Consider the following 27234-nt stretch of genomic DNA (forward strand, 5'->3'; position numbering starts at 1 on the left):
TTTATGTTTTGTTTGGAATATATCAAGGCTACATAATTTGTGGGTTTATACTTTTCATCAGATTTGGAAAACTTTTGTTTATTACTCTTCAGATATTTTTCTGTACCCCTCCTGCTTTCTCCCACCGCCTCCCCTTTCTTCTCTCCTCCAATCACCCATGTGTCCAGCCACTTGATATTGTGTCGTAGGTCACTGAGGCTCTTCAGGTTTTTTTTTTCCCCTGTCTTTTTTTTTATATCTGTGCTTCACTTTGAATAATTCAGTTTCTATTATTCCATCTTCAGTTGTGTTTTTCTTTGACAGTGTCTCATTTGCTATTATGTATTGAATTAATACATTCAGATGTTTTATATTTCATCTGTGTAAGTTACATTTGGTTTTTCTAAAAACATCTTCTAGTATTTGTCTCCTGCTTTCTTGTTTTCTTTTGAAACTTAGTATTTGAACTTAATTATAATAGCTGGTTTAATATCTTTGTAATAATCCCATCATTGCCATCATTTCTAGGTCTGCTTCATTGATTTTTTTCTTGATTATGAGTCACATTTTTCTGCTTCTGGGCATATCTAGTGATTTTTGATTGGATGTTGGACATTATTTTTGAATGTCTGGGATTTGTGTTGGGCTTTGTTTTAAAAAGCAGTTTCATTACTTGGGGTTTTGTTTGATCCTTTTAAAGTTTGTTTTTAATCTGCTAGAAACGTTTTTTTATTCTAGGAAGTTTGGCCTTAGTACTAGGTGTGGCTGTAGATTCTAGAGTTGCTGCTGCATGTCCCAAAGAATCAATGAGGACTATTTGTTGCTAGATCAAATGATTCCCAGCCCAGTGTGAGATCTGGGAGCTAAACAGTTCACAGCTAACCAGTTCTTTGACTTCATGGCTTTTCACCCCCTCTTCTCTAGAACTTGCTCTACAATTTCTAGCTATTGCAGATTCCCTGGACTTTGATCCATTTTTTCCTCAGTTCAGAGAGAACCACCATGTTCTGCTTGAGGTCTCCCTCCCAGCTTTGTGTTCTCTGGTCTGGCACATGTCTTCTGGTAGAATGCAGGGGTGATTCTCTCCATTTGTTTTCCTTCTCTTGGGGATCATAGTTTTACACAGTCTGTTGTCCAATATCAGAAAATAGGTTTTTCATATGTTTTGTCCAATTTCCTGGTTATTTAAGGCCTGAGGATGAATTTCGTTCTTGTCACTTCCTCATGACTGGAAGAGAAAGGCTTGTGTATGTTCTGGGAATTAATACCCAAAACTGCGTACTGCATACTGATTTTATTATTTTCCTGGCCCAGTCGTTTACATGTTATAATGGAGGCTCTGGCTTCCAGTCTTCTATTCACTGAGACCTGTAACCCAGGCCAGACAACCCGAGAACATTCCCGAGTGATTGCTATGAGACTCTGTGAAGTGAGAGTCATTTTACCGAATATATCACCCATATGCCCTTGGCATCAAGCCTGTTGGAGGTTCATTCCTGTGAAAGGTAATTCTGTAATCAAAGACTCACTGATCGAGTCATTTATTAAATGGACATATTGTCAACAAAACTTTATTGAGTTTCTGTCATGTGCCATTTACTGACCTCGTTGGTAAAGCAGCGGTGAAGCACTTAGTCTTAGGTGATTCCTTGGTTAAAAAGTGCTCTATGGCTCAGACCCTTGGGGATCTGAGACAGACCAAAAACTGATGACTGACATTCGTAACCTCTCCTCTGTCCTTTTGCAGCCCAGTAAACGCTCTGCTGCTGACCTGTGTGGCCGGAATGATGGAAACCTTAAGGTGATCTTTGCTGACGTAGAGATGGAGGATGCCACTGACTCTGGGCTCAGGGTCCGAGCTCAGCCTGGGGACTATGTGCTGGTGAAGGTAAGGAGTTCTTTTTGTGCTTTTGACTTGCACTGTGAAATGGGAGTTGGATTGGATAATTTGAGGGAATGAAGTTTTTTTTCCTGGAGAAATTCTTGAGTAAGATAAAAATCTCTTCTCAACCCCACCAATGCAAGGGCACTTGAATTAAATTTTAGACTACTCCTAACTAGGCCTTCTGTTTTATTCTCTTCTCTCCTGCCCTGAAAGGATTATTTCTTGGAATTTAGTGAGGTTGGAATAACAGTAGCAAGTAGTTTTCTGCTGGAGAGAGGCCAGGAAGATTAAGTTCTTATGTGAGTTGATAGTTCTCTCTGGCAGAGATGAGCATTCCCTTTGAGGTCTCTGATGCCCCAGACGTTCCTAACTTACAAGTTTCCTGCATTCCTTCCCTGGACTATAGGTCTAGTTGAATGGCTGTGGGATTTTTTCCTCTCATTTCACTGAAGATATTCCCCCTTGCTGAGTTTCCTCTCTCTTCTTTTCCGTCTTGTACAACCGCAGGTCTGCCACTGCCATCTTCCCTTTTTTTCCTCATGTCCACTTTGCCCCAGTGCCAGAGGCTGGCAGGACATGTGCTGATGAGGTGGCCAGGAGCACAAGTACTTTTCCAATACTGATCTCTGAGGCATCTGCAAAAGAGAGGTGGCAAGAGGGCGATTCTTCTACTGATGTCGTTCAGAGTTACATTCTCTGCCCTGTTCCTTGGTGCCTCACCCTCTACTCTTCCATCCTTGTTACTTCACCTCCTGCTTGAATCATCATAGGAGCCATGGTTCATGGTATGCAGCAGACAGAGTCTCATTTCCTTGGTGTGTAACTTCTGTAGATTGGCCTGGAAGTTTTACCAGCGCTCAGAACTTTTCTGTTCTGTCCATCTGACAAAATCAGTGATTTTGTGGTTGGAGACTTCTGTGATCTCATTCCTTTCTGGCCTTGTTCGGACAGGGGATTGTCTTACTTTCAGCATTGCCTAGAGGTTTCCTCAGGGGAGGAATTCCTACTAGGTAGCAACCTGATTCAGAGAAGGCAATGGCAACCCACTCCAGTACTCTTGCCTGGAAAATCCCATGGACGGAGGAGCCTGGTAGGCTGCAGTCCATGGGGTCGCTAAGAGTCGGACACGACTGAGCGACTTCACTTTCACTTTTCATTTTCATGCATTGGAGAAGGAAATGGCAACCCACTCCAGTGTTCTTGCCTGGAGAATCCCAGGGACAGGGGAGCCTGGTGGGCTGCCGTCTGTGGGGTCACACAGAGTCGGACACGACTGAAGTGACTTAGCAGCAGCAGCAGCAACCTGATTGATGTGGAAACAGTCTCTCATAGGCTTTTCTACTTGTTCTTTCTTTCTTTTTGACAGTGTCTTGTTTTCTTCTTCATCTTCTCAATTTTTGCTTCTTTGATTTTCATTTGATTTTTCATACCTCTTCCTATTCTCTTTCTACTATAGATAAAGGTTACTTGATAAAGGGATGAGGTTAGTGGGTTGGGTTATAATGTTAGTATGATATTCTTCTGTAAAATGGAAAAATTCCATTTGTCAAGAAAGACAGAAAGGTGATACTTGGGACTCTTTTGTTGTTGTTCCAAAGTGACATAATAAACCCGACAAGATTTAATGGAGGGAGCAAAATAAAGGAGAAACTGTGGAACCAGGGGTCTGTTGGCTGTTTCTGTCACTCGTATCTGCTCTTCTCATCTTTCTCCACTGAGAAAGTTTCTGGGCTGTACTAGAACCATTTCCTCATAAATTCCATTTTCTTGTTGCCTTTCTTCTGTGGTGCTTATTTGGCTAGTCTCCAAGCTTGGTGAAAATGATTATCTGCTTACTTTTTATCTGCGTGAAAACAGCTGAATAGTTGGGGAAGAGCACCCAGTTAATCTGTATGACATAGGTTAAGTCCGATAATGGTGACTGAAAACTCAGAATACACTGGTTTAAATAAGCAGAAGTTCTCTTTCTCATAAAAATCTAGATATATGGAAGGTCCAGGACTGGTGGTTGTGATGGCTCCATGATCACCAAGGGTCTCAACTGCGTCTATCTTTTGCTCTTCTCTGTGTGGCCTCCATTCCCAAGGTCATCTTATGATTCAAGATGGCTGTTGCAGCAACCATGTCCATATCCTAGCTTGTAGGAAGCAGGAAGAAGAGAGGTGAAGGGCATGCCCTCTTCCTTTCAAGACACTTTGCAGAAGTTGCACAAAAAGGCTGCAAAGAAGTTGAGAAGTATGGTCTTCGTTCTGAATGACCACGTGCCCAGTTAAAAATGGGTAATTCTGTTACTGAGGAGGAAGAGGAGAACTGTTGGGGGACAAGAAACAGTCTCTTCACAGAAACCAGCTGCACTCAGTTCACATTTATGCCATAAAGTTCAAATTGAACACTCAGCATGGCCCTGAAATCCTAATTTTACAGTATTTTCCCAGTAAATCACTGTAGATGGTGATTGCAGCCATGAAATTAAAAGACGCTTACTCCTTGGAAGGAAAGTTATGACCAACTTAGACAGCATTTTAAAAAGCAGAGACATTACTTTGCCAACAAAAGTCCATCTAGTCAAGGCTATGGTTTTTTCAGGGGTCATGTATGGATGTAAGAGTTGGACTGTGAAGAAAGCTGAGCACTGAAGAATTGATGCTTTTGAACTGTGGTGTTGGAGAAGACTCTTGAGAGTCCCGTGGACTGCAAGGAGATCCAACCTGTCCATTCTAAAGGAGATCAGTCCTGGGTGTTCATTGGTAGGACTGATTTTGAAGCTGAAACTCTAATACTTTGGCCACCTGATGTGAAGAGCTGACTTATTTGAAAAGACCCCCATGCTGGGAAAGATTGAGAGCAGGAGGAGAAGGGGACAACAGAGGATGAGATGGTTGGATGGCATCACCGACTCAATGGACATGGGTTTGGGTGGACTCCGGGAGCTGGTGATGGACAGGGAGGCCTGGTGTGCTGTGGTTCATGGGGTCACAAAGAGTCGGACACGACTGAGCGACTGAACTGATCTGAACTCTTCATTCTCCCTAAATCTTCACTCACGTCTTTAAATCCTAGTCGCAGCTATGTCTGTCTTATCTTGTGTAGAGAAAATAGATGCAGTCGCGTGACATCTCACTGTCTCGTTGCTGTTTGCACCCACTCAGGCGCGTCTCCACCTGTCCCTGCTGTCTGCTCATGTGGGCTGTGTAGGAAGTGTCTGCGTCTTCTGTCACACTGCTGCTTGTGCTTTTTGCTTCCATCCCTTCACATCCTCTCCAGATTTGCATTTTTCTTCTCTCTCTCTTGTGTCCTAAACTTAATGTGGCCAAAATAGAATGAATTCTTCCCACTTTCCTGCAGTTTTCTTCTTTTGAAGCCTCTTCCATCTCAGCAAATAGCACCACTCAGTTGCTAAAACCAAATATATAGAATCATTCTAGATATTTATTTTCTTGTACTCCCCTTCAGTAGTTCATCTGTTTCAGCTCTACCTATGGAATGTATTTTGGGTCTCTTTCTTTCTCTAAGCTGTCTTCTTGGTTAGCTTAGATTAGAGCAGCCTTTTCACAAGTTTTCTTGTTTCTGTATTTTGAAAGTGAATTATTTTATTGAAGCATATCATAAATGTAGAAAATTGCTCAAAAGTGTACTTAATACTTTATGAATCATCACAAAGTGACCCTACCCATGTGACTGCCTCCTGAATCAAAAAACAATATTTTCAGAACCTCCAAAACCCCCCTCATGTTCCTACCATACTCTTCTTCTTCCCTCCATCCTAATTTTTAATACCATAGTTCAGTTTTGCTTATTTTTGATATAAAATTGAATCATACAGTGTAGATTTTTGATAACATGGATATTGTGCAGTTCATCTATGATAATACTTATCCATTTTATATGAATATACCACAATTTATATATTGTACTTTCGATGGCCATTTTGATTGTTTTCCATTTTGGAGCTATTACGAATAGAGCTGCTATGTATGTGTTATAGTGCATTCTATAGGGTATATGGTTTGAAATTGCTGGGAAACTGGGTATATATAATAGAAAGAGCCAACATGATTATACCGTTTTGCACTCCCACCAACAGTACCTGAGTGTTTCAGAGGCTTTGTATTCCTGCTTTCATTCTTGCCCTCCTCTAGTCTTCCTGCTCCATAGCAGTCAGTTTGATCTTTCTAAATCAGATCACTCACTCATTTGCTTAAGCCCTCCAGTGGTTTCTCATTGGAGCCACAGGGTGTCCAGGGCCTTTTATGATCTTTCCCAGCTACCTTTCCAACCTCATGTCCTCTGTCCTCTTTTTATTCTCTTTCATCTAGTCTTGGTGGCCTCTTTTTTTGCCTCTCAGACTTAGTTCGAGTGTTAGGGACTTTGAAAATGCTGTGTCACTTAGGAGGGTCTTGATTTTTGCCTGGCTGCCTTCTTTTAAACATTCCAAGTTCTCTTAAATGTCACCTCCTTGAAAAGCTCACTAGTGCTGAAAGCAACTTCCCTCTGCCTGGCTCTTGTCACTGTTTGGGCATTAGCCCATTTTATCTTCATCAATTCAGTTCAGTCACTCAGTTGTGTCTGACTCTTTGCGACCCCATGGACTGCAGCATGCGAGGCCTCCCTGTCCATCACCAACTCCCGAAGTTTACTCAAACTCATGTCCATTGAGTCAGTGACGGCATCCAACCATCTCATCCTCTGTCGTCCCCTTCTCCTCCCCCCTTGTCCTCCCCTTCTCTTTCCTAGCATCAGGGTCTTTTCAAATGAGTCAGCTCTTCACATCAGGTGGCCAAAGTATTGGAGTTTCAGCTTCAATATCAGTCCTTCCAATGAATATTCAGGACTGATTTCCTTTAGAATGGACTGGTTGGATCTCCTTGAAGTCCAAGACTCTCAAGAGTCTTCTCCAGTACCACAGTTCAAAAGCATCAATTCTTCTGTGCTCAGCTTTCTTTATAGTCCAACTCTCACATCCGTACATGACTACTGGAAAAACCATAGCCTTGACTAGATGAACCTTTGTTGGTAAAGGTTAATATGCTGTCTAAGTTGGTTATAACTTTTCTCCCAAGGAGTAAGTGTCTTTTAATTTCATGGCTGCAGTCACCATCTGCAGTGATTTTGGAGCCCCCTAAAATAAAGTCTGCCACTGTTTGCACTGTTTCTCCATCTGTTTTTCATGAAGTGATGGTACTGGAAGCCATGATCTTTGTTTTCTGAATGTTGAGCATTAAGCCAACTTTTTCACTCTCCTCTTTCACTTTCATCAAGAGGCTCTTTAGTTCTTCTTCACTTTCTGCCATATAGGTGGTGTCATCTGCATATCTGAGGTTATTGCTGTTTTTCCTGGCAATCTTGATTCCAGCCTGTGCTTCATCCAGCCCATTGTTTCTCATGATGTACTCTACATATAAGTTAAATAAGCAGGATGACAATATACAGCCTTGATGTACTCCTTTTCCTATTTGGAACCAGTTTGTTGTTCCATGTCCAGTTCTAACTGTTGCTTCCTGACCTGCATACAGGTTTCTCAAGAGGTAGGTCAGGTGGTCTGGTATTCCCATCTCTTTCAGAATTTTCCACAGTTTATTGTGATTCACACAGTCATAAAGGCTTTGGCATAGTCAATAAAGCAGAAATAGATGTTTTTCTGGAACTCCCTTGCTTTTTCCATCATCCAGCGGATGCTGGCAATTTGATCTCTGGTTCCTTTGCCTTTTCTAAATCCATCTTGAACATTTGGAAGTTCATGGTTCATATACTGCTGAAGCCTAGCTTGAAGGATTTTGAACATTACCTTGCTAACATGTGAAATGAGTGCAGTTGTACCATAGTTTGAACATTCTTTGGCATTGCACGTCTTTAGGGTTGGAATGAAAACTGACCTTTTCCAGTTCTGTGGCCATTGCTGAGTTTTCCAAATTTGCTGGCTTATTGAGTGCAGCACTTTTTAACAGCATCATCCTTTAGGATTTGAAATAGCTCAACTGGAATTCCATCACGTATACTAGCTTTGTTCGTAGTAATGCATCTTGACACAATAAATGTCTTAGGAAGGTGTTTGACAGGTGCAGCCTGGATCACAGCTGCCTTGGGTTGGGAGGGCAGCGTCTGTGGTAGGCTTCCTAGGTGGCACTAGTAGTAAAGAACCCGCCTGCCAGTGCAGGAGATGGAAGAGACTCGGGTTTGATCCCTGGGTCTGGAAGATCCCCTGGAGGATGACATGACAACCCACCCCAGTATTCTTGCCTGGAGAATCCCATGGACAGAGGACCCTGGCAGTTCATAGGGTCGCAGAGTCAGACACGACTGAAGTGACTTACCATGCACGCGTGTCTGTGTTAGGCAGCTCGTACATGAACTTTATGGTTGCCTCTGGGGAAGACCATCTCCCAAGAGAAAAGGGAGTAGTGGCTGTTTGGGACTGACCTATTTTGGACTTCTTAAATTATATATATTAGTATTGTATCAGATGTCTCTGGGGGCATAGAGGAACCATGCTGTCTCTTAAATTATATACATTAGTATTGTATTAGACGTCTCTGGGGGCAGAGAGGAACCGTGCAGTCTCTAGATGCTGGCCTGTTATCTCCCATTAGATTCCATTTGGTGGCCTCTCCTTTGGACCATTCACATTAAGTCCCTGTAGTTCAGTCCCAATTACCTTGCCTTCTTCTGATTTGTTTTCTTTCAGATCACCTCAGCCAGTTCTCAGACACTTAAAGGACATGTTCTCTGCAAGACCACTCTGAAGGACTCTACAGCATATTGCTGACCTGAGTGGTTGGCGTCAGTCCTTTCTGGCAGGAAGAGAAATATGAGTGGTCACTAATGAAAGACGAAGCTTTGGAGCCAAGCCTCAAGTGGTGAAGCAACTTTCTATGAAATGGAAAATGCATTTCTTTGCTGCTTTGTGAACAGCTTTTACAGTCATTAAATTTACCTAAAGTAGTTCATTTTTGTCTACTTTTAGTTCATTTTTGCCTTGGTGAGTGTCTGAGATTTTCCCTAGTTTCCCAACCCAGTTTCTATTGTGGACTGTAACACTTCTCTGGTTTTCTCTCACGTACCCTAGGAATTGGAGACTAAAGGGGCAGGGAAGGTGGAGAGAACCATTTGCTTAGGAAAACCTGCTGTAGATCTTTCTAACATTTTGGTCTGATAACATTGACTCAGCTACCTATCTCCTCACTTTATTTTACCTGAGAAATTCCCTCATGGACCCCCCCCCCCTTTTTTTTTAAGCTTGTCAGAGTATTCTTTGCCTTCAGGTCTGACAGCATTTGGAGTTTAGAAAACATCATTACCTTCTAGTAGGTTCTGAGGAGTCATTCTTGGCTCCTTAATCTGCCAAGATTATGTCATTCTGTGGGGATCATGTGAAAAAATCCCAAAGATGGTGGTATAGAATATTTGGAGTCAGAAGGACTTTGGTCTAAGTTCCCGCTCCATTGCTTCAGAGTTGTGTGAACTTGAGTAGTTATTTTACTATTTATCTGTGCCTTGATTTTCTCATGTGACATGGGAATAATAATACAATGCTTATCTCATCTGGAGTTCAGTGAGATTGTACTTGGGAGGAACTTAGCACGGTCTGTGGAACACAGTAAAATCTTAGCAGATGAAGAGTGATCATTGAAAGATTTTGCTTCTAAAACACACTGTGTATATTAGGATATGCTGAGGCTTTTATTGTGTGTCTGGCTATGATCTCCTTTTTACACCTTCCCACTGACCTGCATGGCAACCTTTGGGAATCCCAGGCTGGGAACCTCTTCCGTATCTGTTGGCATGGCTTGAGGGAGTTGATTTCTGTCCTCAAGATCCATCTTCTGGGACTTCCCTGGTAGTCCAGTGGCTAAGACTCTGAGCTCCCAATGCAGGGGGCCCAGGTTCCATCCCTGGTCAGGGAACCAGATCCCACATGCCACAATGAAGGTTGGAGATCCTGCATGCTGCAACTAAGACTTGTCGCAGCCAAATAAAAATAAATATTAAAAAAAATCCATCTTCTACTCAAGAAATATTTGTTATGGCTCTTCACCTCAGTCTTTATTCAGAAGACATGAAAAACTTTTGGAAATTTTATTTTACTTTTTATGAAAAAGTAAATCATACATGTGGTAAATAATTCAGACAATACAACAGGTATCTGTAATTGGTCAGTTTCCTGCCTTTTACTTTTTTCCTGGATCAGAAAAGGCCAGCATTTGGGACGTCTCTGGTCCAGTGGGTAAGACTCTGCAGTCACAATGCAGAGGGCCTGGATTTGATCCCTGCTTGGGGAACTCGATCCTGCATGCATGCTGTAACTAAGTCTCACATGCCGCAACTAAGACCCAGTACCGCCAAAATAAATAATAAATAGACAGACAGTCATTGAAAAAAGAATGGTGCCTAATGTATAGTAGGTGAAAGTGAGAAGTGAAAGTGTTAATTACTCAGTCGTGTCCAACTCTTTGCGACCCCATGGACTGTAGCCCACCAGGCTCCTCTGTCCCTGCAGTTTTGCAGGCAAGAATACTGGAGTGGGTTGCCATTTCCTGCTCCAGGGTATCTTCCTTACCCAAGGATTGAACCTGTGTCTCTTGCATCTCCTGAGGCGAATTCTTTACCACTGTGTCACCTGGGAAGCCCTTAATGGTTGCTTTGAGGATTATAATATCCTAATTTATTAACAGCCCAATTAATATTAATTTAGTTTCAATAGGATTCAAAAACATTGAAGGGTACCATTCCATCCCATTTTGTTGTTATTGTTCTAAAATACATCTTAATGCACTGTGTACCCCTTAACATAGATTTATAATTCTTGTTTTACTTAATTCACTTCTGAATCTTACAGGGTAAAGAAAGAGGAGTTACTATTGATTTTCAGAAACTCACATTTGCACTCAGGTTTAAATAGAGGAAAATTAGGCTCCTCCTCTTAATAGGAAGTGGCTGGGTTCCTGAAGAGTATGTGGGATGGCAGGTCTTGGTGCCATCTTTGGAATATAGTCTGCCACAGATCTCATGGCAAGAGAAAGAGTTTGGTGATGAGTTGGGAGAGTTGAAAGAAACTAGGAGCTTAGTGTAGATGAAATACTGTCAGGGAGGGACAGACTGGTCTAATATGAGATGAGATGGGAATGGTTGGCTTTAGGTGCATTGTCCAGGACCTTTGAGGCCTGATGGGTTTTATTTAAATACAGTGGAGAGACATTGGATGGTTTTTAATTTTTTAAATTTTTAAATATTTTTGACTTTCAGAGAAGTTGCAAAGTGAGTTCATAGAGCATTCTCCTAAGTCATCACACAGCATAGTGTTCATTTGTCAGAGCTATGAAATTAATATTGGCACATTGCTATTCACTAAGAGTAAAACTTCATTCAGATTTCACCAGCTTTTCCTCTGATGAATGTGCCTTTTTATTGCAGTATCCAATCCAAGATACCACATTGCATTTAGTTGTCATGTCTCCTTAGTCTCTTGTGATTTGTGAAAGTTACTCAGTCTTCCCTTGTTTTTCGTGACTGACGCTTCTGAAGAGTACCAGTCACAAATTCTCAGTTTGGATTTTTCTGCTATTTTCTTATGATTAGTACGTTTATTATCGAATCATACCAGAGTGTACATGATATAACATCATTGTTGAAGTTAATCTTTTATCACCTATTAGATGGTGGGGATTGAGCCCAAACTCCAAAGTGGAGGGTTATTTACATGTATTATTTGGAATTCTGTAGGAAAAATGCCTCTTTCCCTCTATTTATGTATTTATTCCATCATTTATGTCAGAATGGACTCATGGGTGTTTATATTTTGGTTTATACTCTGATATTTATTTAATTTTGCTCAAATTGATCCCAGTTTGGGCATTGGGAACACTTTCACGTTGACTCTTGTGCCCTTTTATTTTTCTTAGTTTTTGTTAATATTTTGTTTCATGTTTTTAAACAAACTTTAAATTTTAAAATAGTTTTACTGAATTATTGCAAAATAGCGCAGAGAGTTTCTCTATACACTGTACCCAGTTTTCCCTATTGTAATATTTTATTGTGGTTCATTTGTTAACACCTAATAAATCAATAGTGATGCATTATTTACTGAAGGCCATACTTTATTCAGATAGCTTCAGTTTTTCCCTAATCTCTTTTTATTTTTCCAGAATCCCATCTGGGAGGCCACATTACAATCATGTCTCTTTAGGTTCCTCTTGACTCAGACTTGTAATTTTGATGACATTGATAGTTTTGAGGAGAACTGGTCAGATATTTTGCAGTGTCCCTTTGTTAGGATTTGTTATGTTTTTCTCATGTTTAGATTGGAATTACGTGTTTTGGGAAGGAAGACCACGAAGGTAAAATACCATTCTCATTCCATCATAAGGGTACATACTATTAATATGATTTATCACTGTTTATACTGACCTTGATCACTTGGCTTCAGGTAGTGTTTGTCAGATTTTTTCATTGTACAGTTGCTCTTTTTTCCCCTTTCTATACTTTGGAGAAAAGTTGCCATGTGCAGCTGAAGCTTAGTGAATGGAAGTTATGCCCGCCCTCCTCAAGGGTGCAGTAGCTTGTGTAAATCATTTTGGCTTCTTCTGCACAGGAGATTTGCCTGTTCTCACCTGTATATTTACTGAATCATTTATTTATATTAGTTTAGGCTGCTAGATATTTATTTTATTCTATGGGTTATAATCCAGTTGTTCAGTCACTAAGTCATGTCTGACTGTCTGCGACCCCATGGACTGCAGCATGTCAGGCTCCTCTGTCCTCCACTATCTCCCAGAGTTTGCTCAGATTCATGTCCATTGAGTTGGTGATGCTCTCTAACCATCTTATCCTCTGCTTCCCCCTTCTCCTTTTGCCTTCAGTCTTTCCTAGCATCAGGGTCTTTTCCAGTGAATTGGCTCTTCACATCAGGTGGCCAAAGTATCAGAGCTTCAGCTTCAGCATCCTTTCTAATGAATATTCTGGATCAATCCAATACTCCTTTATATATTTCATTGGCCAAATTGTTTCAGCTCTGGAAGCTCTTTCTTTTGGCCCTCTATCCCTTTGACACACTTCCGCCTTTGTATGAGTGCCTTCTTCCTTGCATCTGAGCTGTTCTGGGTCATTTTTCATATTTTGTTTCTAGTCTTAGAATTAGCCATTTCTCCAAGGGGACTGATTAGGTTCCTTTGATAAAGAATGGTATAGAAATCAACATCTGGGTACTGATATACTCGTTGCGAATGTGATTTGGAAGGCTTCTTGTTTTTTATTTATTAAAATTTTTTTTAATGTGTACCTTTTTTTTTAAGTCTTTATTGAATTCGTTACAGTATTGCTTCTGTTTTATGTTTTGGTTTTTTGGTGTGGCATGTGGGAGCTTAGCTCTTTGACCAGGGATCAAATGCTCACCTTCTAAGGGAAGTCCCATTTTTTGTTTTTTTAAATGGAGTGGAATTCACATAACATAAAATTAACTAAGTTAAAGGAGACAGTTTAGTGGCACAAGGTTCAACGACAACCTCTATCTGGTTCCAAACCATCACTCCAGAATAGAACCCCATACCCATTAAGAGTGTGATCGGGTCTTTGTCTTGTGCGGTGCTGTCCTTGCTGTAAGGCACACCCAGTCTCTGGCCCTGCTTCCCTTTCTGATCTTTTGTGTCCACAACCTGAGCTGTTTTGGTTCTGGAGCACACAGTTGTGCAATACACTGGCATAGGGCAGAGAGTCTCTGCCTGGTTTAGAGTTCAGAGTTGTGTTTCTCATTATCCCTGTTGTGTATTTTTCTGGGTTTCTCTGCATTTACTGACCTAACATTGATATCTTTCCTCTCACAGCCACTTGGCCTGGCCTGTAGTCCCTGAGCTGGGATCTAGATCCTTTGCTGCCCTGTTTATGATATTATCGGACTCTTATCTGCTCTGTTCCACCCAGCTTTTAGCATTTGGACTGTGCCCTTCAGTTTTTAACATGTGACAATGGGGAAGTTGGAGCCTAGCCCCTGTGTGATTTTCATCTTGGGCCAATGGGCAGAAGAGAACGTTTGGCATTTGGGGACGGGAGGCCTGAGCTGTGGGAAGAAAAGTCTTAATCAGTGTCAGGATTGTTCCCTAGAGCACTCTGTAAAGTAATCCTGAGTTTTGTGGCCTCATCACTCATATTACTAATTTTTGTCCCCAGTAAGAAGTGCTTTTACTAGTCATAAACACACAATGGAACTCCTATTTGTAAGAATTAAAGACACATCACTTTTTTTTTTCTGCATGAAAACAGGTTATTTATTGGTGAGATAATTAGAAAAGTCCCCACCTATCCCTGGATTCCTGCCTTTCTTACACTTGTTAATTCAGGGTATTGTTGGTGAAATTCCAAAGCATAGCTGGACATGTTGAGAACACTAACTCTACTTAATTCCTTAGTCAAAAGGATGTCTTTTCCACAGTGTTTCATAGAGAGGGATTACAGAGTGTCTTTGCTTTCATTCTGAAACATTCCCTGGCTTCCGGTGCTGGGTTTAGTTTGTGGCTTGAAAATCATTCTGTGGGGAGACAAAAGACAGCTAGTTATATACTCTTAAATACGTAAGCTGGTGCAGGCACAGGCTGAGCCAGGCAGTGGACTCCATCCCCCTGACCGCAGCACTGGCTTTAAGGATGGGGATGTGGAACAGTTCAGGCCAATGGGAGCCCCAGATGTTACTTCTGGATGACTTTCATTTGTTATTCCAGAAATAGGGTGAAGTTCCTGATAGTTAGGGACCCCCAGTTCAGAGCCAAAATAGAGCCCACCCCAAAGCATTTAGAGTCAAGAGATGGATTCTGGTGTCACATTTGGGCCACTGCTGAAGTTAGCACCATCCTTGGATGTTAGGACCAATAACTCTGTGTTGTTGCTTGAACCAGTTTTGGTTGAGCTTCCTGTCACTTGCAGCTGAAACACAATTGGCATTCATCTGATCCAGTCCCTTAACTCAGGCGGAATGCGGGAGGCAAAGGGATATGTCCAGGCCCTTCATAGTTACGGAGCATAAGAGTAGGAGGTAGAAAGCTAACATTGAGGCAAGTGCTGATTTTACCAGCCTCTACACTGTAGTAATTGGTTTGGTCACAGATTCATGGACTTTGGGGGATTAAGTAAAAATTAGAATGTAAGACTTCTGAAATTTGAGCCAACATGAAAGAAAGTAATGTTTTCCCAGTCAGATGGCATACTCATTAGACATGTTTATCAAGAATGGAACATTGTAAGGGTGATGGAGATTCTAAATTTCTTTACTCTCTCGTATATCTTCTCTAGTTCCACCCCTCTTTCACTGTTTTCCTGGTGGCAAATTTACATAAAGGTTCCATCCTTTTAACTATTTTTCAGAAAGCAAGTTCTCTTTTCAGTTTTCCCTAAGTGTGAGGTTAGATAGATGGGAAGAAGGGGAAATCTGAGTCAGGGTGGTAAAGAACAAGAGGCTTTACAGTCAAAAGGCGACAGTGTGGATGAATCAGGAATATGTAGTGGGGATGCAGGGCTTCCCCGATGGCCCAGTGGTAAAGAATCTGCCTCCCAATGCAGAAGACATGGGTTCGATACCTGGCTTGGAAAGATCCGTTGGAGGAGGAAATGACAGCACATTCCAGTATTCTTGCCTGGAAAATCCCATGGACGGAGGAGCTTGGTGGGCTACAGTCCATGGGGTTGCAAAGAGTTGGACATGACTGGGCGTGCGTGCACGTGTTTCCAGTCTCAGGGTTAGAACTTACATGGTAACGACAGGGACAGTAGGCAATGAATCTGCTTAGGAAAGACTAGGGAGACTGGATGGAGCTGGTAAAGCAGCCCAGACAGACTTTGATGCCAGGGCCCACTGGCCTTATTCATTACTCTGAAGACAGGTGCAGAGTGGACTTTAATGTGAAAGGAAAATGTTTGTATTTCTTTCTCTTACCGATTTAAGCACTTGAAGCTTGGCACTGTTTAGAGAATTTGGGATTACTCCTAGTGGAATATTCCATTGATTTACATTTCCTGAAAAAAAGAAGGCACATCTTACAATGTAAGTTGAAAGAAACAATGGCTAGGGTAGGTTGTTTTAGCCACAGTCAACTGGAGAATGTCTCTGGGCAGAGTGTGGCTCTAGGGGAAATCTCTCCCCCGCCCCTTCAACAGAGGGATCTGAGTTAAGACACAGTTTCTCCCAGTCTTGTGTGTGTGTGAGGGTGAGTTCTCAAGGACCCTAGAGCTAACTGGAAATCTGATGGGTATAATCGATACCAAGAGAGATGCTGGCATGGCTGCCCTCTTTCTCTTAAGAAACCAGAAGAATTAAGCCTTGCTCTTTTGATTTCATTTGCAATACATCAACCCTTCTAGAGTTCATCATTAATATGCATAGATGGCATTTTGTGCTCTATCTCTTGATGATCATCAGGGTTATGAACTCATACTCCTAAATTTCTCAAACTCTGTTATCTATGTGACTAGGTGACGAGGCCCATGTTTCTTTCCTCTAAGTGGCATAATGCTGTTCTGAAGACACCCAGTGGGCTGGATTTCATTTGGACCGGGAGAAGAAACATTTTGATTTGGTTTTCATGTTTTGCCATCTCAAGATGCTGCGGTCCCTATCTGATAATAAAAACGTGCTCTTCAGTCCCGCAATGACCAGATGATACTCTGCTCGCTGCTTTGGCACAGGCTGCAGGGTGCTGTCCCGTCCCGGCCTTTCAGTGACACTGACTTTTCTGGTGTTCACATTACTCGTTCCACATACTGGTCACAGCAAATAGAAGTTTCTTCAGAACGTCACGTAGCACATCTCTTTCTTCCTCCTCCTGAAAGAGATGGGTGATGTGTTTTTGTTAGTACATCTGCTAGCCTCCCAGCTGGTCTTCACATAGTTGAAAGTGGTCTTGGGTTCCTCTGGACATGTGGGCTCTTTTTTTTCCTGGTACTTGACAAGGCTATGTGGGGAGGTGGATCTCAATTTATCCCTCAGGCCTCTAATTCTTTGGGGATTTTCAAAGGCCTTTCAAGTAGGTTTTTGATGCCTTGGGTGGCTCCTTGGCCAGTGTTTCTTGGGCTCCTGTACTGAGATGCAGCTGTGTGCCCTCAGGCCAAATGCCGGTTCAGTATTTCGGGAGGATGGACTGTACTCTTCGGGATCTGTTCCGAGTCCCCTTGGATCTGGTGCTCTGTTTACCTCCCTACTTTTGCATTCCCCTCAACAGGCCTAGGAGTCCACGCTGCCTACCCTTTGCACTTCCTGTTTCCTCTACCTGGTTTACACCTTTGCTCCCTGGTAAACTCCTGCTCCTTCAGGGCTGAGTCCAGGCATCATTTTCTCAGTGAACCCATGGTCTGCCTGCCTGTTCATGCTTTCTGCTCTCTGTCTTTTTCATGGTCAGTTGATAGCTATTGCATCAGTGTCTGTTCCCTGTTAGGTGGGTAGTTACATGAGGTCAGGGTTCATGCCTTCTGTGATCCTTCCCCTGCACAGAGCTCGGCCCAGTACAGATAAGGTGAAGGAACCTGGGCTTACACTGACTTCCAGGGTCTACCTCTCAGCTGACATCCCCCTGTCTCAGGGCTGACACCTGGGACATAGACATAAGGCTGTTCGCCTCTGAGTGCATATTGTGTGCCTCCAGCCAGTGTGTGGTTACCAGATTCTTAATGATGGGGCTTAATTCATATATGGTTTTAATCTGTCCCTGTCCTCCTGCTTAAACTAGAGTGTCACTTCCGGAATCTGGGACTTCACCATTGTTTCATGTTACAGATTTAGGGTCACACATGTAGTGATGCTCACTAAATGTTTGTTGAATGAAAGTATAATTGTGTGTGTGTGGAAGATCAAATGTCATAAAGGTGGGGGTAGTGAGATGCTCTGGTGAGCCAAGGTGTAATTAGAATCCACATCATGTTTTCTTCCTTTCTGTGGACCCTCAAGACTTCCTGGTGTATCCGAATCACCAAACACAAAGAGCACAGATTCTAGGCCTGCCTTTAGGTCATTGACTGAGGTCATTGAATGAGCTTGGGGAACCGGGTTTTAAGAGCTTCCCAGAGAGAACCTAGGTTTGGAACCTGCAGTCCTGCTCCACATTGCGTCTGTGATCCAATCTGTGTGACTTTTTTTTTTTTTTGGAGAGTCCTGTTTTACTGAGTGCCTGGCTTGAAAATAATTTCTCACCTATCATAGATAAATATTTTGAAAAATCAGATTGACTTACAGCCTCAGGGGGTGTCACGCTGTGTTTAGCACTGTCAGGAAAGACAAGGAAAAATTATTTCCAAATAACAATTATTAACCAGTTCTAAAGTAGAGTTTAGGTATTAGCTCAGTTCCTTCTTGAAGTCACTTATAAAATGTTGTAATAAATACAGAGGAGAAAGAGCAGATTTAAGGTGCATAACAGCATGTGAGTAAAACTTCTTTCTGATTTCCCTGTAATGATCCAAGTATTTCTCAAAGGCCTTGTCCATTATTCTTTGCATGTGATTTGAATTGGGTTCTTCTTTTTTTCTTAATTGGAGGATAATTGCTTTATGGTATTGTGTTGGCTTCTGCCATACAACAACATGAATGAGTCCTAAGTGTACGTATGTCCCCTCCCTCTTGAGCCACCCCCACCCTCGCCCCATCCCACCCCTCTGGGTTGTCACGGAGCACCGGGTTGAGCTCCCTGTGCCTGTACAGTAGTTTCTGAATTGGTTTCTTGAGATTGCATTCTATGCTGATGAATGGCAAGAGGAGTTTGTAGTTATAGACCGTACCTGTCAATCTTGATGGTGGTTTTGATTTTGTTGTTTGAAATCTCACTTGCATGGGAGATGGTGACGTCCTGCATAAATATAAAACAAACATGAGTTGAAAATACCTTCACCAGGCTGCTCAGCAAACGTGTCATGTTGTGGTATGACCAGCAGGTGACAGGTGATGCCTGGCGTGGAGGCGACCAGGTCTTAGGAGACAGCCTACCAGCCTGGTTGGCCTCCTCCTCCTAGGGACACCCAGGCACTCTGACCCCCAGAGTTTTGGTAGTAGTTCCCCCCCAGAGCACTCTTCTTTCCATGGGACCTCTGCTCCTATTCGTTCCTCCTCATAGCCATTCCCGATTTGTTACTCAGCACTCACCGTCTGCCCAGTGGCTATGTTCTCACCATCCTTCTCTATAGTGACCCAGTAGGCGGCGTTGATTTTGTTGTTCGGCAGGTGGTGGTAAACGATTTTGGTGATCGCCGCTTCCAGGTTGTTTATCTGTGGTAAAGAAGTCATCGTATAGAGTATGGAGAGGGAGAGGGCTGCAGGATGTTGCATGGTGAGATATCCATGCATTGCTCGATTCCATTATTCAGATGTTTATGGATCCTGCGGTATGCATTGGTCACCTTGCTGGGTGCTGCCACAGCTGATATGAGCACAGACACCATCTCATTCCAGACATCTCCCTTTATCGCATTTCCTTTCTCGAAAAGACAGTGGGGCCCATGACACAGAAGCGTGTTTCTATTACTCCTCATCCATTTTAGAGCCCATTTCTTTCTGTGCTCTTGTAGCAGATAGCTCTGCACTTGATGATTTTGGGAGACTGTGTTAAGGAAGCATTGAAATAGAGCCTGGCACATAGAGAGTACTGAAGATTATGATTTTGTTATAACTACCTGCCTTCTACCACTTTCTGGGCAGGAAGCAAGTGAATACCTCCTATGTAGATAAACCCACCCCCTTGCACATGCTGTGAGTGTTGGTTAAGTTGCTTCCTCACTTTGGTCGCCTGTAAAATGGAGAGAAGCAGCTCTGCCTCCCAGAGCTCCTGCTCCCCCTGTGCCCTGCTCTCTCCTTTCCCCTAGTGCATTATATACAAGACCCAGTTAGACGACCATTAAGGGAAAATCTGTATCCATAGCATTCCTCGTCTTTATCTCTGGAAGAGCATTCCAGAACCCACTTGGCATTTCTACCTTCTCACACTTAGAGGTTGATAGGCTAGACTTAAGCAAAGAGGAGTGTCGAAGGGCCATGTGGATAAGGCTCACCTTGACAGAGCTCTCCTTGGCACTTTTAGTGACAATCTCCCTGAGCATCATTTGGGACAAAATCACGGCAGTGTTGACATTATTAGGATCTGGAGGAAGATGGCTTCCAGGCACAGGGGATTTATTTTGGTTAAAGTAGGCCTAGAGAGAGAACAAGAGAAACATCCCTGTTATCGTGTGAGACTGCCATCAATTTCAGGGTCTTCGAAGGCCCGTCTGTGATGCTGAGGAGTGAGGTGGCCCCATGTGAATCCTACAGTGGACGAGCATGAAGACAAAGCACAGTTGACCTCCCTGCCCTCTTGTGGGGCTGTAGGGGGGTCGTGGGAGAGAGGAGCCCCTTACAGAGGAGGAAGCACTGCCGTCTCCAGCCAATTAGCCCTGAAACAGTGCCCCTCGGTCCCCCAGACCTCCGATTTTCCAAGAGAAGCTACATGTCTTCATTTTCCAATGAATTCCTCCATTTAAATGTTGCCTCAGGTAATATGTGTGTATGCATGTTTGTACCTAACTCACAGTTCTCCCAACCTTACAATGACTGTCTTGTCAAGCACACTCAAGGCTCATCTTATCTATGGAATTCTGGCCTCCTTTGAATGATTCCTCTTCCTTTCGTATACATTGTGCCTCTGTTTATAAAATGCAGACTGCACATGGCAGGAAGCTTGACAAGTGCAGAGAAGTACGAAGAAGGGAAAAGAGATTTTGAGTGGCTATCACTAATATTTCACCTTATTTTCTTCCTTTGCCTGTACATAATATCACTTGTATTTTGCTTTAAAAAATTAACCGTACCTTCATACTTTGTCAATATTTCTAATAATCTCATAGTTAGCTTAGGTATTTCCTTCTAGTTCATTTCCAGTTTTTTCACCCCTTGTCATTAATACTTGTATTTCTTTGTGCTTAAATATATCTGTATTTGGGATGTCTGTACAGATGGATTCCCACGAGTAGAGTAAGTGGGCCCAAAACCTTGCCTCTCTTCAGTACTCCTCATGGCCTAGTTTTCCATTCCCTGGGTGGTTGAGAGGGTGGGTGGGAAAGTCTGCACTTTTTCTTTCCTTAAATATAGTCTGTTGAATATCTAACCGCTGCTGGGTACATCCTACTAGTCAAGAAAAAGTTGTCGTTGTTGGGTATGCATCTCAGGCACTGTGCATTAGACATAAATGGAAGGGAAAACATGGCTGGCTCCTGTAGCAGGCACTCAGCTGTTAACGGTAGAAGCCTGGAGATCGCCCCAGGTGGAGGTCTGGGGATCGAAGGGAGGAAGACTGGTTTGTCATGATTTGGAGTTTATTTGGTGAGTTCAGGGATGTCTCCAGCCCTCTTACAGAACCCATTCATAAGCGCAAAGAACACTTACACAGTAGAGGATTGAAAGACCTTCTGCAGACGTCCTGGGACTTTTGACTTGGTAGTTGAACAAGCCAGTAGCTGCAGGTGAGAGGGAAAGAGAGCATGTGGAGGCACGCGCAGTCCCCTGGAGGTTGGGCCCTGGACGCCTCCCTCTCCCTTCGTCCCAGGCAGAAACCTGCTGCCTCACTAGCTTTTCCACATGTGTCTAGGAGGAGACTATGGAGAGGAAGGTGATGTGACAACCCAAAGAGTCTTGCTGCCCAGGCCCCGTGTTTCGTCTGCTCTGGGTCCTGGGAAATGTCGACAGGTTCCTGCCTGAACTGTCTTGGCAACTGCCATCCTACTGCGTCCTGTTATCTTGGTCTCCCGGATGTTAGGAGATGTGAGAGGGAGTTTCTGCTTCCCAGCTTCCTTGGTGTGAGGGTGCTCCTTGCTCAAACTCCACACTGTGTACTTTGCACACCACTGGAACTGAGGAGCTACCAGAGACTCCAGAGGGGCTCTGTGTCCTGGAGAATGAGTCACTGTGGTTCAGCGAAGCTGCTAAGTTCCCACATTTCCAGCCTGGGTGCTGGGGGATGCAGCTTACAGCTCCATCCTTTCCTATCACCTATAGGATCCCAAAGGAGCCTGGGCCACCTCCCTCCATTGACCTGGGCAGCCCCGCTGGGGAGGGTGGGGGTCTGGTGTTTGTACTCACAGTTCTTGCATTCGTTGACATCACTGAGCTCAATGCCACATGATTTTGGTCCTTCAATCTGTTACAGGGCTCATCGTTAGCTTTGCCAAGGGAGAGCAGCAGTCCTGTCCTCCTGTCCCCTTCCGTCTGTCCTCCTCTTCTCCCTGTCCTATTTCCTGGTTTCCTTTTTGCCAGAACTCATCCTCCCCTACTCCTGCCCCAACCTGGAGCATTAGCCTATCCTGCTACTGCGGTATTTTGGGCTGGGGGTGGGGGAGGGGATGCTTCTGTAGAAACGGGCCTCTTGAGGCCTGATGTCCCTCTAGCACCAGACTGTATCTGAGGTAAGGGCCTCTTCCTGTGTCCCCCAGCAACATAGACCTCCGAGGCAGTGCCCTCCCCGTCCCACGACTTACATTCTCGTTCATAGTTACTGTCAGCAATTGAGAAATGGTATCATCCAAGGGCAGAGGCAGAGGCAAGACACCTGTGACCCTGGGGAAGATACACGTGGAGAACATGTATCACACATGTATACCTGTGTGATCCTTCACATTTGCCCAAACATCCATTGACAAACCAATGGCAGTGATGTCCTGCTATTTACTTTGTGCCCTAAGCTCTTTTGCCTTCAGTTTTAGTCACTAAGGAAGATGGAAGAATACCTAAGAAAACTACCAAAGCCAGAGGGCTGACCCAGCAAAATCTCACAGGGAGGAATTTATCCTTCAGATACCACGACAGTGGTAAACAAACTTGTCTGGGACCTTATTCACCGGTTGAGTACAAAAGTTAGTAGCTGGAAAAAAACCAATTATTCCTTGACAAGGATCTGTTAAGTAAGTGATAGTGTATCTTCATAATGGAGTACTAGACAGCCATAAAATTTCAAGAAGCTATTTATATTCTGATGTGACCAATTCCAAGTAATTTTTAAAAATATCAGCAGAGGCCAGAAAAGTGTATATAATAAACCAGCCCATTTCTGTGTGTGTATACACATGCACGTTTGTTGCATAAGCAAATAATATCTCTGAAAGCCAATGGAAAAATTGGATCCATTGGTTGCTTCCAGGAAGGATAATTAGCCGGTGTATATGGGTGGGAGGGAGACTTGTACTGTATGGCTTTTTGAATCATTTGAATTTTGATCTAGGTGAATGGATTGCTTATGCAGGAAAATAGGACTGAGTACAAAAGCATGCTTAGCAAAGAGAACACAGGCAGAGTGAGAGAAGGCTGTGCTCAGGCCCAGTGGGCCATTTGCAAGCAGAGGCCCTTTTTTGGGCCTCCTTTATTGATGGTTCAAACCACTGGGTTGGCTGAGCTGCTCTCTAGGTGTCGTACGAGCAAGGATATCCTGACATATAGGCCACTTGATCCAGAAAATGAGAAAAAATGGTCTCACATACACCTCTGCTATCTGCAGGTTGACATTCTTGACTTTGATGTTCTTCTCCTGGACTAGGAGGCTGACACATTGTGTGTTGTTGGTGGAAATTCCAATTTCCAGAGTTACATCTGCATGCACTTGAAATCCCAGTATGCTGACTACAGGTCCTGCTAGGCTGTGGAGAACAAGATGCAGGTGAACCCAGGTCCCATTGCAAGATGTCACTCAGCCAAGCAATAGGCATTTTGGGAATCACCAGGTTATTTGAGTGAGGGTAAGTTCGGTGCTTTCCAATAAGTATGCCCCATGGTTGGCCAATCTCCTGTGCATAGAATTCAGAGCTTGGCTCAAAGGAGGTATTCAATAAACATTGTCAAAATCACCCTCCTAACGAGGCTTCAAGGGTCTTTTTTTGTTGGGTGGCACCAGGCTGATTGGTAACAAGATGCCCATTACAAGTTCACCTTTGTGCCCAGCACTCCCAGCTGTCTGTTGTGTGGGTGACAACGGACAGGAAAAACCCACCATTTTCCAGAGCCTGGTCTTCTTTGAGTCAGATATTTTGGAGAAGATAGATGGTTCTCCCTGACACTGTTAGCTGTAGTGGTCACAGATATGGACTCTGGAAGCTGAACACCTGGGCTCAAATCCTGTCACTGCCATCGTTTGTTTGAGGGACTTTGAGCAAGGTTTATAACTGGTTTTCCTAGTTTAAACTGGTTTTCTAGTCTAGAAACAGGACTGCTTTCCTGAGGAGGTTGTCAAGAGGCTTCATGAGTTCAGAGTACCTCAGTTAAGGGCCTGGCTGGAGCTTAATCAGTGATAAGTATCAGGGATATGAATGTATTAGTCCAAGAAATCTCCTTCCCAGTGTGGATTCCCTTGCCCCCTCTCACATCTTCCTGGGTGCCCTGGGCCTCCTCTGTTAACCTGTCCCTCCCCCAAGTGTTGACATCCACTGAAGACAGGGACCACCTGCCTTTAGTCTTCCCTCTGCCCAACACAGCATCTGGTACAGAGCAGCAGTTATTAACTACCCATTAGGTGGATGAGTGAATGTGTGTACGCATGCGTGTTTAAATCTCTAGTTTCCTGAGGGCATTTTAATAATCTGTGTTTCCTCTCAACTTCCTAGCACAGTGTTTGTAGAGTGAGCTGACTCTCCTTGGAGAGTCAAGATTATTTGGAAGGCATATTTGGAGATCCAACCAGTCCATTCTAAAGGAGATCAGTCCTGGGTGTTCTTTGGAAGGAGTGATGCTAAAGCTGAAACTCCAGTACTTTGGCTACCTCTTGTGAAGAGCTGACTCATTAGAAAAGACTCTGATGCTGGGAGGGATTGGGGGCAGGAGGAGAAGGGGACGACAGAGGATGAGATGGCTGGATGGCATCACCGACTCGATGGACGTGAGTTTGAGTGAACTCCGGGAGTTGGTGATGGACAGGGAGGTCTGGCGTGCTGCAATTCATGGCGTCACAAGGAGTCGGACACAACTGAGCAACTGAACTGAACTGAATTTCCCCTAAGACCAGTGTACATGTTGATATGAAATGAGTTCTCCATGGTTTCTGTCTTCATTGCTCATCTATCAAATTATACAGATTTCACATGGAGATCTGGATTTCTGGCTTTTATTTTAGTACTATTTGAGAGTGGGGTGCTGTGGTGTTATGTTGCCACCTTGCTCCTCTGGGCTAGAGGAGAGAGGCAGCTGGGCCTGGTGCCCTTTTTGCTCCATCCTCAACCATCCTGCCTTACTCGTTGTTGTCTCTGCTTGGCTCTTGGACACTAGATCTTAAGTCACTAGTCCAGCCTGTCCCAGTTGACTGATTTGGACATAGGCTCACCCGTTTCCACCTATGAAGGCAGTAGTCACGGCGTGGACAAGGATCCCGTTGCCTGTCATGGTTGACGTCATGTTCTCCACGGTCACTTTTTCAACCTCTAATCTGTAAAGTGACAGCATCAAGTATAAGTGTCAGTCCTGGCTCAAGGAATCAGTCTGGGCAACAAGAGAAACACCTTTGAAGCAGGCAGTTAACAACCTACCCACCCATCTATCTCTGGGACTCCCCAGCCCCCTTACCCACTTGGTTCTTTCTTTCCTCCTTCCTTTTTTTTAACAATACAATAGCTCTGGCTCTTGGGGGCAGTTCCACAGACATCACTGCCACTCTCAAAAAAAAGGTGGCCCAGTTCTTTAAGGTCAACAAATCTTGATCATATTTCCCCCCGAAAGGATAGCCTTTCAGCACCGAGTTAAAATATTGCTTCATGAAAACGTGGTTGCCCTTTTCCATGGGATCATTGGGGACTGAACATCGGTATCTCCAAACAGTAGCTTTCGTCTTGTGCCAGACATTAGGGTCAAGGAAGCACTTACCCTAACAAGAGATCTTCCAAGTCGATATTTCCCAGCAGGCCAGTGAGCGCACTGTCGATGTCTTTTGGCACCACACTGTTCAGTATGCCCTCAGTGGTTTCTTTGAGTTTGTCACCAGTCAAGAGACCAGTGCTGTCGACGAGTTCTTTGACAGCATTCTCTCTACCAAGGAGTGGCAGGCTGCCCAGAGCCTCCTGGCCGAGGTCACCGACAGCACCAGTGGCTTCTGAGAGCAGTGACTGGGGGTGCTTTGGGGACTTGTTGCTGCTCCCCTTTCCCAGAATACCACCAAGGCCACCACCTCCAAGGATATCAAGGGATGAAGTAAGATCTAACACAGACAGCAGGCCAGAGTTGGACACTGTGGATATCACTTCTCCCAACACACCAGCCAGATTTATCTCCTCGCACTTCAGCATGTTCTCTATCTTCGGGGTCAGGGTGGCATTCAGATCTGAAAAGGGTCGACAGACATGATTCTGCTGCTAGCTGCCCAGCCAGTTCAGCCAGAGGAAGCTTTCCAGCTGGAGAGCCAGCACCATTGAGTTGTGGGACCCATAGGCATTTAATATCATGCCTCCCCGAAATATCAATTCCTGCCACTGCTCCCCACAAGGACAACCTGGTGTTCCAGAAACATACCTGTCCCCTCTTAGGAGTTAGCCTCTACTAGCACCTACCTGCAGAAAAGGCACTGGCATCCCACTCCAGTACTCTTGCCTGAAAAATCCCATGGATGGAGGAGCCTGGTGGGCTGCAGTCCATGGGGTCGTGAAGAGTCAGACATGACTGAGTGGCTTCACTTTCACTTTTCACTTTCATGCATTGGAGAAGGAAATGGCAACCCATTCCAGTGTTCTTGCCTGGAGAATCCCAGGGATAGGGGAGCCTGGTGGGCTGCCATCTATGGGGTCACACAGAGTCAGACACGACTGAAGCGACTTAGCAGCAGCAGCAGCACCTACCTGAGACCAACCTGGTATTGAGTATGTTACTCTAAAGCAATTTGAGCATGGCATGAAAGGACCTAGTTTAGCTTTTGAGCCTAGCAGCCCAGAGTATATACATATAGTCTAAGTTCTGCCCCTTGAAGGCCAAGTGGCCTGGGGCAGGCTCCTCTCTTTTCTGAGGCCCAGTTTTGCCTCAGGGGTACCAGGAGTATATGATGGAACCTGTAGCATGATTCCCTGGGGGCAGGCCAAGTGAGTGATCACTGATTTTAAGTGCTGTGTAGGGCAGGAGGTGGCTAGGGAGGTTAATGGAGCTAACTGATCTAGATCTGTTCTCCATCCGTGTGGTTCTGCACCTCACACCAATCAGAATGGCCAGCATCAAAAAGTCTACATTTATAAATGTAGACTTTTACATTTAATAATAAATGCTGGAGAGGATGTAGAGAAAAGGGAATCCTCCTCCACTGTTGGTGGGAATGTAAATTGATGTAGCCACTGTGGAGAGCAGTATGGAGTTTCTTTAAGAAACTAAAAATAGAGGTACCATTTCACCCATCAGTTCTACTCCTGGGCATATATCCAGAAAAGACAGA

At 43.9% G+C, this 27234-nt stretch overlaps 2 protein-coding genes across 6 annotated transcripts in view; one reads left to right on the plus strand and one right to left on the minus strand.

Moving 5' to 3' along the window:
- The window catches only part of CDK5RAP1 (CDK5 regulatory subunit associated protein 1), a 35974-nt gene extending 27166 nt beyond the window's left edge, over positions 1-8808 (plus strand). For all 5 annotated transcript variants that reach the window (XM_045162645.1, XM_045162646.1, XM_045162647.1 and 2 more), the window contains 2 exons: positions 1727-1867; positions 8547-8808. In XM_045162645.1, coding sequence (XP_045018580.1) covers positions 1727-1867; positions 8547-8627 — 222 coding nt within the window. In that variant the 3' untranslated portion in view covers positions 8628-8808. The remainder of the gene's footprint in view (positions 1-1726; positions 1868-8546) is intronic.
- Positions 8809-16584: 7776 nt separating this feature from the next.
- LOC123464863 (vomeromodulin-like) lies at positions 16585-25815 on the minus strand. Its single transcript, XM_045162567.1, has 10 exons — positions 25689-25815; positions 25153-25254; positions 23324-23479; positions 22246-22406; positions 21240-21310; positions 19871-20011; positions 18969-19091; positions 18608-18675; positions 18064-18094; positions 16585-16662 (listed from the first exon to the last, which is right to left on the minus strand). Exons 2-10 carry the CDS (start codon positions 25221-25223, stop codon positions 16585-16587), a joined length of 900 nt encoding a protein of 299 aa, XP_045018502.1. The 5' UTR covers positions 25224-25254; positions 25689-25815.
- Positions 25816-27234: the final 1419 nt, after the last annotated feature.

Source organism: Bubalus bubalis, chromosome 14 (genome assembly GCF_019923935.1).
Source record: "Bubalus bubalis isolate 160015118507 breed Murrah chromosome 14, NDDB_SH_1, whole genome shotgun sequence".
NCBI lineage: Eukaryota > Metazoa > Chordata > Mammalia > Artiodactyla > Bovidae > Bubalus > Bubalus bubalis.